The following is a 14,437-nucleotide window of genomic DNA, read 5'->3' on the forward strand; positions in this document are numbered from 1 at the left end:
CAGTTGTTGAAAATCATCCTTAGTTATTATTTGTTTGGGAGTCCACTCCCTATTTTAGATGTTTCTGAAATTCAGTCCCTAGATGTGCTTTAGATAGGGTAGAATTTTTACCTCTTTCAGAACACTGCTAAAGAAGTTTTCAACTGGAACATAGTCTGAAGAAACACTGAGAGCAAAAAAATCAGAGTGGTGATTGGCCACCTCTGTTTGATTGACAGGTTGCAGGGAGAAATCCATTCGTTCTGGATTAATGGAACTGGAAAACAGAAAACAATTATCAGGTAAAAAAACCCTTTTTTTTAACCTTTAAAATTCACCATTAAAAGATGAGTCAGACCACCAAGGGAATTTTTTTTTTTAACCAAACGAATGAAATTTAGTGTCTTGTAAACAGTGATCTCTGGCTACTACTTCTGAGTGTTACAAAAGAAATAGCTACCGTTGCTCCATGTTCTTAGCCTTTACGTAAAGGGCAGGGATGAATGGAAATAGTTGGAATGTATGGTTCATTTATGTTTTAATCTGGGTTAAAATGTGAAGTAGAATTCTCTGGGTGGGGGTGCAAATCTGTATATTTTTATTTTCTGAATTGTGTCTGGTCTGTGACTGGGATTCTTTCCTTTTCAATGCTGTTATCTGGCAGTTTTCGTGAATTTTCACAAGTTTTACTGTACTGTTACACTTAATCTTCCCTTTATCAGGATTTATGTATACTTTTAAATCTTTCCATTATAAAATTCTAGTATCGGTAGTACCAGTTCTTTATATTTTAATGATAGTTTTCTGATTTTTGGTTAAATATATTTCAGATTGAAGGCCAAGGACATGGTGCAGTGTTCGACTGCAAATGTTCCCCTGATGGTCAGCACTTTGCATGTACAGACTCTCATGGACATCTTTTAATTTTTGGTTTTGGGTCCAGTAGCAAGTATGACAAGGTAGAGTATAATAAATGTGCATTATTTTTTTGTCATGGGTGTTTAAGGGTTATGTGTTTTTTTCTTAGGAGTGTGTAAGAATGCTCATAATTAAAATCGGAAAGCTTGGGGTTGGACAGATGCTCATTGGTTAAGAGCACTTGTTGCTCCTTCAAAGGGCCTGAGTTTGGAACAGGATATATGGCAGGCAGCTCAAAACCATATATAATTCCTGTTGCAGGGGATTTGATGTCTCTGGCCTCTGTAGACACTTATACTCAAATACTCAAGTGCAAATGCACACACATACACATATAAACACATCATTACAAATGATCTTTAAAGTCAGCTTATCTTATATCTTAAATAGTATGGAGACTTGCTTTTAGAAAGCATTATAAAGATAGCATTATAAAGATAATCTATACATCTATAAAATCTTTTCTGTAATTAGTCAGTAGTTCCAAAGGAATTACTTTTTATATATCTTGTTAGAACAATCTAGATTTGAGTCTTAACTTGGGATAAATAAACTTTGAATAGAAGATGGTACTCATAGAAAAACTTCTCAAATATGTGAAATTTTATCTAAGTAATAAATATATTTATGTAGGATATAACTTCTTAGCTTTCAGGTGATTCACAAACTGTGACCAGCTAATGTTTTGTTGTTAAACATTAGCAATCAATATTCTTTAGAACTAGTGGTTAAAATGATTAAATGTTTTGTTTGTAGTATGATGAATGAATAATTCATAATTTAATTTAAGACATTACAGATTACCAATGAAAAATTGAAGTCATAGATCTATCAGGGCTGAGTTCATAATGATTTTAAATTATTGAAAATACTCTAGAGACAATGCTTTCTTTTCCCATGTTATTTTTTGTTGTTAATAATCCATAAACTTGAGGCTAGGAATGTAGCTCAGTAGTTATACCATGTGTTTGGCATGTTTGTGAGTCTTTGTTCAGTTTCCCCCCCCCAAAATACCACAATTTAAAGATTTAAAATAGAGTACCGTATCTGTGAAAGTAAAAATATCTTTGAATGTTTTATGCCTAGATAGAATTTTTCTTACTTTTTAAATTAAAAAGTTTGCTTTTAATGATGGTTTCTTTTTTAATGTATATGACTTGTTATACTTGTTTACAGAGAAAAAAGTACCAGATCTTATAATAGCCAATGAAGACTATATAGAGATATCCTTAAAATGAATTAAAAATTGAAAATTGTTTTTTTCCTTCAATCCTTCCTTTTAATCCTAGAGATTAAATATCATGGATGCTCAAATCTCAATACCGTGTTGTTCATTTAAATTGATGTATAGTACCACATTTATCAAATAGTCTTAGACTTTTATTAGAAATTTTATCTTTTTTATGTTAAATTTTATTTTTCCATTATTTTATGGACCTTTCTTTTTACAGATAGCAGATCAGATGTTTTTTCATAGTGATTATCGGCCCCTTATCCGTGATGCCAACAATTTTGTATTAGATGAGCAGACTCAGCAGGCACCTCATCTCATGCCTCCTCCTTTTCTGGTTGATGTTGACGGAAATCCTCATCCATCAAGATACCAGAGATTAGTTCCTGGTCGTGAAAATTGCAGGGAGGAACAGCTCATCCCTCAAATGGGAGTCACTTCTTCAGGTAGGCATCCATTTTCATAACGGCCAAGTCTCTCACAGATTCTAAGTTGAATTCACAGAGATCCTTCTGCCTCTGTCTTCTGAGTGCTAAGATTAAAGGTGTGTGCTGCTAGACCTGTCTAAAAGTGATAAAATTGTAAAGGTTTGTGAAATGATAGGGCTGAAAACTGAGAAGAGCTGTTTTTGTGAAGCCATGGAATATTGAAGTCAGATGAGTTGAAGAACTGGGTGGTTGTTAAAATGTAGACAAGGTGTGCAGACTCTTCTTCCCCTATTTCACAAGTGTAACACTGACTGCGTTAAGATAATAAAGAACCTCTAAAGATTAAACCAGTTTTGTCACTAGGAATAATATTTTAGACTAAAAACATGTTTGTGAAGGTACTACATAAAGGTTTTATTGTAATGAACATAGCTTCTGAATAGAATGTATGCTGAGTTTAGGTCCTATAAATAAAACAGAAGGTCCAAAATGTGGTGATAATAGCAAGCCATAGGATTGAGTATAAAATTAAAGTAAGGATGACATGTTAGATAGAAAGTGTTGGTTCTTAAATTAGACATTTCCATCCCTGATAGATGGTTAAACAGAAAAAAAAGGTTTGGGGGATTGCCTCCACTGCCACTTTTATAAAAGTGTAGGCTTGAATGTCTAATATGCAAAACTAATGTTTCTTAGACATATTCATATTCTCGAAAGATTCAGTACTAGAGAAATACCATTTATGGGATTAAAATTAATGAGGATGTGTGAAATATCTTGGAGTACAACTGGCAAAAATCAGATTTTTCTCAGGTCTCAAACACCATTGCTATTATAATTGTTACTTTTACTCCATTTTACTGCTTATATAAGGCTTCCACAGATAATTAATTATTTCATCCTAAGAATTTAGGAAACAAATTTTGCAGTTGTGTCGTAAATTTAGAGACATTTACCCTATGCCTGATTCTGTTGCTGATTAGAGAAGTAGTGCTTGGTACCTTTGTCCTTGCTAAAAAATATCCAACAGTAACAACTTAATTAAGCAGGAAATATTATTTTAAGGTTTCTAATTTCTGAGGATGACATCCATGATAGAATGATGAATAAAGTGGAGCCACCCAGTCAGTGGATCAGGGCATGTGGCTGCAAAGAAAGGCAGACTAATCAAAGTTGGGTATAACCATTACTCGGCCACTTCCTCCAGCAAGGTTCCACCCAGTTCAGAGGAGCACCACAAACTGGAGACTGAGCTTTCATAGCATGTGTCTGTGAGAAGTACTCCAGGTTCAAAGCATAACAATTATAAAATGTCGTGATCTTAAAACTGAGATGGGTAGCAGTTATTTAACAATGATTCATAAGAGAACCTTTAGTAATTCCAACTTCTTAGTATTTATTTTCAATTTTTTTCTAGTTCTCAAAATTGTAATTATTTTAGAATTCTGAAATACAAAAATACTTAATACAAAGTGGAATAAAACCTCATGTTTTTAAGAAAAATATTAGCATCAATGCAAATTTAGTATTTTTGAAAATTTGCTAAATATTGCAAAGCTAAGTCAACTTAGATGTAGCCTATTGTAATTATAAAATTGATTTAAGTGGAGTTTTGTTGTATTGATACCTAAATGTATTTAATTGTAAGCTTAAGGGGACTATACTGAATTATTAATCGGTATTCAAATATGATCTAGCAGCAAATTAGGAAATTGACATTCTCTACTTTTTAATTTTGTCTTTCTCTACTTTTTAATTTTTGTGACCTAGTCATATTATTTTTCCTATTTATTTAGAGTTTTCTCATATAAAATAGCTCAAGTAGTACATGATAATTTTTTTTCTAGACTTTTCTTATTAGTACTTTATTTCAGAATATTGTTTCAGAATATTGTTTGGGTAGTCTCTTTACAATTCATGTCTACCCTAAAAATTCAGACCTGATAAGAACTTTACGTATATATACAGCTAATATTAATTATTCCGCTTGTTATTTTTAATGTAAATAGTTTTAATTTAATTCAATAAGTCTTATATTAGTAAATGTTTTTGTTTTTTGTTTTTTTTTTCTTTTAAAATTCTATCTTCAAGATTGAGCTTTTCAAAAACGATTGTCATTTTAATTGTGTTTATGTAGGAGAGTGGGCTAGTGTGCGTGACTGCCTGTGTCCAATCCCTCAGGAGCTGGAGTTAACAAAGGAAGTTGCAAGCTGCCTCATGTGGATGCTGGGAATTGAACTGGGATCCTCTGCAAGGCTAGCACAAGTGCTTAACTGCTGGATTGTATCTTTCCAGCCCCAAGATTGAACATTTTTATTAGCTCCAAGTTATGCTAGATTTGAGTAATTAACTTACCTTGCTTTCTTTTATATTCCATATTTGCCTAGCTACTAAGATAGACGATTGATAAGAACCTGAAAGAGAGGAACAGGTTGTTCTTTTAAGGAAAATTTGGAAAATATTCACAGTGAAAACAAAGTATTGTTTTAGTTAGTATTTGAAGGATAAATTAGAATTTTATTATGTATATCATTATGGTGAAATTTCAAAGAACAAAGAGAATTCAAGTGTTTTTGTATGACTGGCATGAATAGGAGGTGCTAATAAATAGGTTGGGTTAAATATATGAAATTCTTCCATGTATCTGAGCCCTGATATGACGTGTTCTTCACCTATTGAGCTTAAGTCTCCATTTAATTGCATGCATTTTCAGAGAAGACTGCTCTGACTTCTGGCTTACCATAGGTGTCTTTCCATTCCTTTTTTTCTTTTTCTTCACTTATTTTTGCATCTTTTATAGTCTGCATTTACCTGCATGTTTGTTGTTTAATTGCCCAATCACAATTTTAGTTTGCTGTAGTAGAAAGATCTTGACATCTAATTTGTCCCTGGATCTTCAATATTAGGCATAAGTCTTAAGCACATAGTAGACAATCAAGAGTTGGTTGAATTAATGAGACAGTGTCAGAAATTCAGGTGGAAGTAGGAAATCCTACTTTGGCTTCTTGATATATGCCTCTGAGTGTTTGTTTTTTTAATTGGATAATGGAGCTAATTTGTTTCCATAAGGATTATAAACATTTGCTTCATGATGAGCACGAACAATATGCAGTCATCTTTCTTATCGTTACTTTTGTAAATTAAAAATAGGTTATGGAGGTCATCTTTTCATTTCTTCACTTATAGGTAATCATTTTAAGTCTTTACCACAGGGAAATTAATATTTAGTTGTGGACTTCTGTGAGACTGGTTAGTATTTTTTTTTGTATTACATAGGATTGAACCAAGTTTTAAGCCAACAAGCAAACCAGGATATCAGTCCTTTAGACAGCATGATTCAAAGACTACAGCAGGAACAAGACCTGAGGCGTTCTGGTGAAGCAGGTGTCAGTAATACCAGCCGTTTAAACAGAGGTAAGCTGAGATTGTACTTCGGAAAACTGAGATCATCTAATCACCAGCATTAGAGAAGTTACTAAACAATTATAGTACATCCATAAAATGAAACAGCCTACCAAAATGATTGATTTTTTGAAGAATAAATACAAGGTTTGACATTACAGATGGATATTCTTCCAAATTCCCTAAAGTAAACATTAGAAATTGGATTTTGTTCACCAAAGTAGTGTTTTGTAGTCACAGTACCTAAACTTAACACTCCATAATTACGATTCATTAATATATCCAATTAGTTGAATAACCACATTTCTGTTTTCACTAAACTTTTACCTGTGGTTTTGTTCCTGATAATGGTAGATGAATTATTTGCTGTAAAAGCTTTTTATGGAAGAAAATAGTTTTTTTTTTTATTACGAACTAAGTGAGGTGACTGTCTAAGTAGAACTTAACCACCCCCACCCCCCCACCCCTCCCCGTAGGCTCTGGAAGTTCTACCTCCGAAGTTCATTCACCACCAAATGTAGGATTGAGGCGCAGTGGACAAATTGAAGGTGTGCGGCAGATGCACAGCAATGCTCCTAGAAGTGAAATGGCCACAGAACGAGACCTTGTTGCTTGGAGCCGAAGGGTGGTGGTACCTGAGCTCTCAGCTGGTGTAGCTAGGTAAGGGGAATTATCAATTGGTATTTCCCATAGTTGCTTGCATTCATTTTGACTAATATTTTTGAAAATACCTTTCCAACCTAGTGATTTCTTTTAAGCTAATATGTAAAGGCAAAAAGATGAATTGGCTAAATTTGTTTTTCTGGATCATTTGTGTAAATGGCATAAGATTAGGGGTGTTTAGATAGGAGAAAGTGTTGTCAATTAGGTTGAGTTCTGGTTCACATTTTACTTTGTCCTATTGCTTTCCTTTGTTTCTGTGTGAGTAGGCATATGTATGTTTGTGTGTGCATGTGTGGAGCCTAGAGGTTGATGTCAGGTATTTTCCTTTGTCCTTGTGCGCTTTATTTTTAGGCACCTGGTCACTAACTGAACGTGGAGCTCATTGATTGGCAAGGCTAACTGGCCAGTGAACTCCTGGGACTCACCTGTGTTGTGTGTGTGCCCTCTCCTATCTAGTCCCAGCACTGGGGTTAAGGACACACTCAAGCTGTTGCATCTGGTATGTGGGCAGGTGTTAGGGATCCAAATTCAGGTTTTAATGCTTGTTCAGTAAGTAATTCTTTTAACTCGGGAGCCTTCTCCCAACCACTCCCATTTAATATCTTAAAACACATCTTATGGGATTAGTTATAATTATATAGTGAATTTAGTGTCCTTTACTCATTTACATCAGGTTATTCAGAGGCATAAAGAAAATATGCCTATTAGTGGTAATACATAAATACTTTGCATTTGAAAATACTTTTCATTCCTAAGTATGTGCATATATGCTAGAAAAATTTTTACATTTATTTTATGTATGTGTAAGTACATGAACAGCAACATGCATGAAATATCAACCTGTCTACTGTCCTCTATAATAAATAAAAAGCATGAACAAAATGTGAATTTGAGTCTTTAGTTTTTTTGCTTTGTTTGTTTGGTTTGGTTTCTTGTAATAGTTCTGGCTGTCCTGGCACTTGCTTCATAGACCAGTCTGGTCTCAAGTTCCTCCTGCTATTGCCTCTTAAGTGCCAGGATTAAAGGCTTGAGGTACCACTGCCTGGCCTTTTTTAGGCTTTTAAATAATAGTAATTATATAATTAATTTTTAAAGAAAGTCCTAATATTCACATAGGTTTTACTCCATGATTAGATAATTATTAGAATTTGTGTTAGGATATAGGGTTGAATATCTGATATATAAACAATTTTGATAATCTCAATCTTTAACAATGTTGAGGTTTGAAGGCAGTTTAGTAAAATTTATTCTTTCAAAAAATTTTAGTTTTATCGTTTTACCTGTATGCCTGATGCCTGTGGAGGAGAAGAGAAGTTGGCACATTCTTTGGAGCTGGAGTTAAGATAGATGTCAGCCACACTGTTGGTGCTGGGAATGGAAGCTGGGCCCTTTGCAAGAGCAAAAGTGTCTTAGCTGCTAAACTATTTCTTCTGCCCCTGACATTTTTCTTCTCAACACCGGTTCTGAACTGAACTAGAGAATATCACAGAGGGAAAGGAGTAAATCAGAATAATTATTCTTTTTGATGATGTTATGAATAATGTAACTTTAATTTCACTTTAGCCTATCTAAAGCTAAGTAAACTCCATTCACAGATAGTTAATGAGCCACAGTTTTCCCCAGGGTTGCGGAGAAGATAGTCTGCATTCAGTGTGTAGGAAGGACGAAGCTATGCCAAAACTACATTTTCATTCTAGATATTCTGCATCTTCTGCTTCTTCACTAGAAAGGATTGAGTGTAAAGATGTATTTGCTAGTTGATCTTAACATGAAGGGTAAGGAAGATTCCCCCCACTCCCAAATAAGTTTTACTATTTTGTCACTATATCCTTTTGTATATTATCTTTAAGTCTAAGGTCCAACAAGATTGTGACTGTCACTTTAAAGGTCAAAGTGTTTGATTCAAAACACCTAATATAAGTACATTCGAAATCTTATTAGGATTTAAACTTGGTGGGCAATTTAAAATTTTGCTCAAAGTGGCCTTTAAATGAGGCAGGGTAGTGCACTAGTTCACTTTCAGACAAAGGGCTTATAGCTTAACATATAAAATGCTTCTAAAACTCAGTAAACAGAACAACCCAACTGCGTGAAGTGGCTCATTAGTGTGACCCTAGCTCTTTGCAAGAAGATCAAGAAGCTGGGCTGTGTTAGTTTAAAAAAAAAAAAAAAAATCCAACCACATCTGGGCAAAAGACCAGAACCAGCATTTCACCAGAGAGGATGGTAAACTAAGCATATAAAGAGATACTCAGCACCATTAGTTATTGGGAAAATGCAGAGTAAAACGAGAATGAAATACCTCTGTGTATCTATCAAATTATCTCAAATAATAAGTGGAAGCAATGAATGTTGAGTAGTTAACAGAAAACTGCTATATTTGCGCTTTTTGATTGTTTGTGATAACATAAACATGACACAGACTGGAATACTGTTTTGTACTTTATTATACAACTGTGATATATGACTCAACAATAGTATCTTGGAAATTTACTCTTATTTGCATATAGTAATCATGCATAGTAATGGGCTTCATTATAACATGTGTGTGATTATTTTGATCATTTTCACCCCATTCCCCTTTGCTCTCTCATATGCTTCCTGATAATTTTCATTGTCTCTACTGTTACCCTTTATACTTTCTGTATTTGTTTGTTGTTTAATTAAGGTTGTTGAGTGAGCATAGATGAGAATAATTTATAGGAACCATGGGTAACTTCCCGGTGGCTATACCACCGATTCTGACTCCTCCCTAGCAATCATTAACTACCAACAGCTTCTCAGGGAGGGGTGAGGACTCTTGCCCCTACCGTAAAACTACCATCTGTAAATCCTTAGAGATGTTTGTGACCTCATGGATTCCTCCCACATCCCATCACAAAATTTGAGGGCCTAGTCTTGTAAAGGCAGTCACATTTGCCATGAGTTCATGAGTGCAATAGCCAAAAACTAGGTGAGCAAACCAAATTTCCTTCAGTTGTATATGAAGTTAAACAATCTGCTTTGTTGAGGAACAACTTATTGGTGAAATAACTTAGATACGTCTGTTTTGATGGACCAGTCCAAAGTGCATATGTTTGATCTTATTTATAAACATTATTGAAAAGATTAATGTTACCGGGTTGGAGAACAAATTATTGGCCAGTAAGATGTAGGAGAAGGGAGAGTTGAGGTGGAAGAAAATGTTGGTATGATAAGAAACAAGCAAAGAAGACATTTTTGTGTAGATTGAGCACTCTGTATATCAACTGTTATGATAAATATACAATGCTATGTGTAATATATTTGCTTAGAGAGCTAGCATCCACAACAGTAAAACTGGAAAAACCAGATAATTAGTGGTTTGCATCAATAGCAAGACCTTGGTATTGATATTATACTACACTTTCACAAGATTTTGCCATTGAAGAAAATTGAATAAAGACTACAAGATTTTATGTGCTCTTTTTTACATCTATGTGAATTTAGGATTATTTCAATATAAAAGTATAAAAACTCAAATTTAAATTTGAGGTTGGTCGTTTTCTGAAGATTTAACTTCATTTTCCATTAAATATGACTAGATACATTAGAGATTTAAGTAAAATGAAAGTATCAGTATGCTCTAGTATGAAAGTATTGACAATGTAAGTATGCTTTAAATATTAATTCCCTTCCTGTTATGAAATCTCTTGGGAAAAATTAAGGCTCAAAAATCAAATTACCTTGCAGGTCAACAGAACTTCCAAGTTAAAGTAAAAGTGAAATTCTGTTGTTTAAGGAGTTGGATTAAATGAAATTAAAATCCAAAGTCAATTTTTTTTCGTTTTATTTAATTTCATCTTGATGTCTGGTATAAAACCTGATTTTGTTTTTGAGTACTAGGTATCTTGTTTGACATGTAAGATTGTCTAGGCACAAGCCATATAACCTAATAAGCTGTCTTGATATAACTTCATAGAATTTAATACTTGATTGATTTACCATTACACAGCAGAAACAGTTGGAAATGAGGGAAGAAGCAAAAGAAATCTCTTTTTAGTATTTTAGTTATGACCTGAACCACATGTTCTACCTGGAAAGAAAATACAAGACCTAACTTCACATTATTACCTTAATAACTAACATTCGTTTGAAAGGAAATCAGTTGTAAAATTGTAGATGGATGTGACTTTTAATATTCTCTTTTAGTAGACAGGAAGAATGGAGAACTGCCAAGGGAGAAGAGGAAATAAAGAGTTACAGGTCTGAAGAGAAGAGGAAACACTTGACTGCTGCAAAAGAGAACAAAATTCTTACTGTCTCAAAGGTAAATATTAATTTGATATTTAATATTACAGTGGTAAATATAATAACCACTTTAGTGCTTTCTTTTAAAATTAAAAGAAAGATTTAGTATTATAAGGAAAATAGTACTAATTAAAAGTTGCTATATATCCTGGTTGTTTATTTCGATTATTTTATTTCTCACTTAAAACTTTGTTTCTGCATTTCATATTTTTTTAGTATATCATGTATATATTCAGTAAATTATAATCAACCTATTGAAAAGTAATTTTTAGTTCTTCCGTAACTTATTTTTCTATATGTTGATGTTTTAATCTTATCTGTTATTAACAATCACATCAGCTGATGTCTATTAAAAAGAATAGCGAATAGCCCCCTTTTCTCTTAATGTGGATAGGTTGATGGCTGGAGAGATGCCTTAGTGGTTTTGAGCACTTTCTGCTAGTAGACAGAACTTGGGTTTAGCCATTAACAATTGTCTTCATTTCCAGGGGACCCAACACCTTCTGGTCTCTGTGGGCACCAGGAATACATGTGACATGGCTCACATATAGATATACAGCCAAACATAAATAAATGCTTAAAAAATAAAGACTGGTAGAGTGTTCCTAGTGTAAATAAACCCTTGAAAATAAAGACAGGTAGTTTGTTCCTAGTATTTTGTCTTTTTTTTTTTTTTTTTTTCAGTTCAGTCGTTCTACACTCTAAGGCTCGTATTTTCCCTCCTCTAGCTTAGCTGGAAAAGTTTTAGAGCCATTAGTTTTGAAGTTTAGGAAAAGTACATAAAACAGCTTCTCAAGGAACATTCATTATCACTAAGCAGTGATCTTAACAGCGAAAAAATTACTGTTTTTTTACTAGCTTACAGTGGGCTAAACAAATTGAAAAAATTTTTTTATATAAAATTCTTTGCAATTTTGCTGTTAAAGGCTACACTTAAAACCAAAAATATAAAACCTTAACAGAGGTTGACAAAATTGGCTCAGCTGGCCAGGAGTTTTCTGCCAAGCCTGATAAGCTAAATTGGATGCCAGAAACCAACATGGTGGAAGAGATCTGACTGCACAACATTGTCCCCCCGACCTCAGCATGGACACCACATATACACAAACACACAAATAAGTAAATGTAATTTAAATTTAGCAAAAAATCAAAAAAGCCTTTGTAATCCAGGATTGAGAATGGCACCATTTGGTGAGAACTGAAAACTTGTTTTCCTACTCCTCCAGGATTGGTCACATACCTGAAGATAGTGGGACTCTTCAGTTCAGGTTATAGGATTAAGGGTCAGTCAAAGGAGAAAAGTACAAAGAGTATGTATGCTTGTCCTGTGGGATGCTCTTTGATACTGCTTTAATAACATTATGCCAGACTCATCATTGGGCAAAGCATCATCACTTGATACTCTGATAAAAGTAGATTTCATTTTGTGTTGAAGGACAAAAAAAAAACAAAAACAAGTGTTAGTTAATAGCCAGCTTTCTGTTTACTGTATCGATCATTGAGGCATTTAAAATTCCCAACTATGATGTGTGATCCTGTCTCAATGAAAAACAAAACAGTATTTTTCTTAGATTTTTTGAATTGGAATTTATCTTACCAGAAATATCAAATTGTGGATGATGTTTTTGACAGTAACAATATAGCAATTTTAAATGACAGGAGTTTGAGTAGTTAGAAATTTTTATGCCAAATTAAAGGAATGCTATATTAAATTCTTAACAGTGGATTTAACAGTATTTGACAAAGTAGAACATTATTTCCTTTATATACCTTTACATGCTTTCTAAGATTTCTATAACATTTAGAACAGATGTGCTTGGTGAATCACTTTTAGCAGTGAGGATATAATTTTAGATTCAGAGTTACTTTGTATAAGGTTTTTCTACTATTATCTTCTTAGTGTCTAATGTTGGGTTCATTTTTTTCTTTTAAAGATTTGTTTTGTGAATGGTTGCCTGCTTGTATGTATGTGTACTTCATGCATGCATTGCCAGTGGAAGCTAGAAGAATTCAACAGAACCCCTGGAATTGGAGTTTTAACAGATTGTTAGGAGCCACCCACTGTGTGGGTACTGGCATCTAATACTGTGGTCTTCTGAAAGAGCCCCCAGTGCTCTCAGTTGTGCCATCTCTCTAGCTCCTAAGTTCCTTGGTTTTTAGGGTAATCCTTAGTACTTTGCTTTACTTTTTGTGTTTTCATGTTTGACTATGACGTGTCTAATGTAAGTTTTCTTTCATTTTGTTCAACTCAGTTCTGAAACATTGTTTGGGGTGGGGTTTTGTTTGTTTCTTTTATAGATTTTGTTTTTTTGTGTGTGTTTTGTTTTGTTGTTGAGGCATTTTTGGCTCTGGATCCTCTTGTCCCAACCATCCTTCCAAGTATTGTGTTTTCCAGGCATTCATGAATCAGTAAAATTTCTTTTTATTTGAAGCTTTGAGTAGTGATTAGCCTGTTTCAGTCTCACTCACTAACATACATTTCAGTGTGTATGGTCAACCTATTCTCTTTCCCCATTACTAATTAAATGATTAGTTTTTTTTTTTATTTTACAGACCTTTAGTGGATTCTTTTTCATAGTGTCTGATTTTCTCTGACAGGGTCAATGCTTATGGATGCTCTGCTTCTCACTCGTGAAGTTGCTTTAACTTTCCTAGGAACATGTTTTATTTGAATATATCTGTCACTGTTTGACTTTGTCAATATTTTTCTTGACTGTTTTCATGTGCTCTTCTACAGATGACTTGTTTTTGGTGGAGGTAGGGTATGAGACAAGATCTCTACATACCCCGGCTGCCCTGGAAAACCAAGGCTGACTTTGAACTCATAGAGATCCACTTTGCTCTACCTTTCAGATGCTCAGATTAAAGTGTAGTGATGCCTTGTTTGTAATCTAATAAATAAAGCTTACCTGAAGATCAGAATGCAGAGCTAAGCTACTGGTTAGCCATAGAGGCCAGGCAATGGTGGCACCCTCCTTTAATCTCAGCACTCAGGAGGCAGAGGTAGATGGAACTCTGAGATCAAGGCCACCCTGGGCTACACGAGATTGATGTAGTCTAAAAGAGAATCAGAGCCAGGTGATTGTGGTTCACACCAATAATCACAGTATTTGGGAGTCAAATGCCTTTAATCCCAGCACTGGGGAATTAGAAACAGGAATGATATGACTAGACAGAGAGAGAGGAATGTAAGGTGAGAAGATTCAGGAGTTCAGAGGTAGTCTGAGGATATAGCCAGAGGTTTTATAGAGATAGTAGCTGCCTGAGGATTCTTATGGACAGGATCACTCCTTTGGTCTGAGCGTTGGTAGAGGTAAGAACTCTCCAGTGGTTCTAGAGAATCAGTGATATATTTTTTTATATACCATTTTTTTTTTTTGAGAAAAAGAAAAAAAAAAGTTTCCGCCTCCTCCCATCCTCCCATTTCCCTCCCCCTCCTCCCACGCTTCTCCCCTTTCCTCTCCAGTCCAAAGAGCAGTCAGGGTTCCCTGCCCTGTGGAAAGTCCAAGGTCCTCCCTCCTCTGTCCATGTCTAGGAAGGTGAACAT

At 34.4% G+C, this 14,437-nt stretch overlaps 1 protein-coding gene across 1 annotated transcript in view; it reads left to right on the plus strand.

The window, feature by feature from the left end:
• The window catches only part of Phip (pleckstrin homology domain interacting protein), a 127,514-nt gene that overhangs the window by 67,304 nt on the left and 45,773 nt on the right, over positions 1–14,437 (plus strand). The window contains exons 16-20 of the mRNA XM_026779098.1: positions 810–938; positions 2,349–2,574; positions 5,833–5,970; positions 6,435–6,618; positions 10,792–10,909. Of these exons, the coding sequence (XP_026634899.1) occupies positions 810–938; positions 2,349–2,574; positions 5,833–5,970; positions 6,435–6,618; positions 10,792–10,909 (795 nt within the window). The remainder of the gene's footprint in view (positions 1–809; positions 939–2,348; positions 2,575–5,832; positions 5,971–6,434; positions 6,619–10,791; positions 10,910–14,437) is intronic.

The sequence above is a fragment of the Microtus ochrogaster genome, chromosome 5 (genome assembly GCF_000317375.1).
Source record: "Microtus ochrogaster isolate Prairie Vole_2 chromosome 5, MicOch1.0, whole genome shotgun sequence".
Taxonomy (NCBI): domain Eukaryota; kingdom Metazoa; phylum Chordata; class Mammalia; order Rodentia; family Cricetidae; genus Microtus; species Microtus ochrogaster.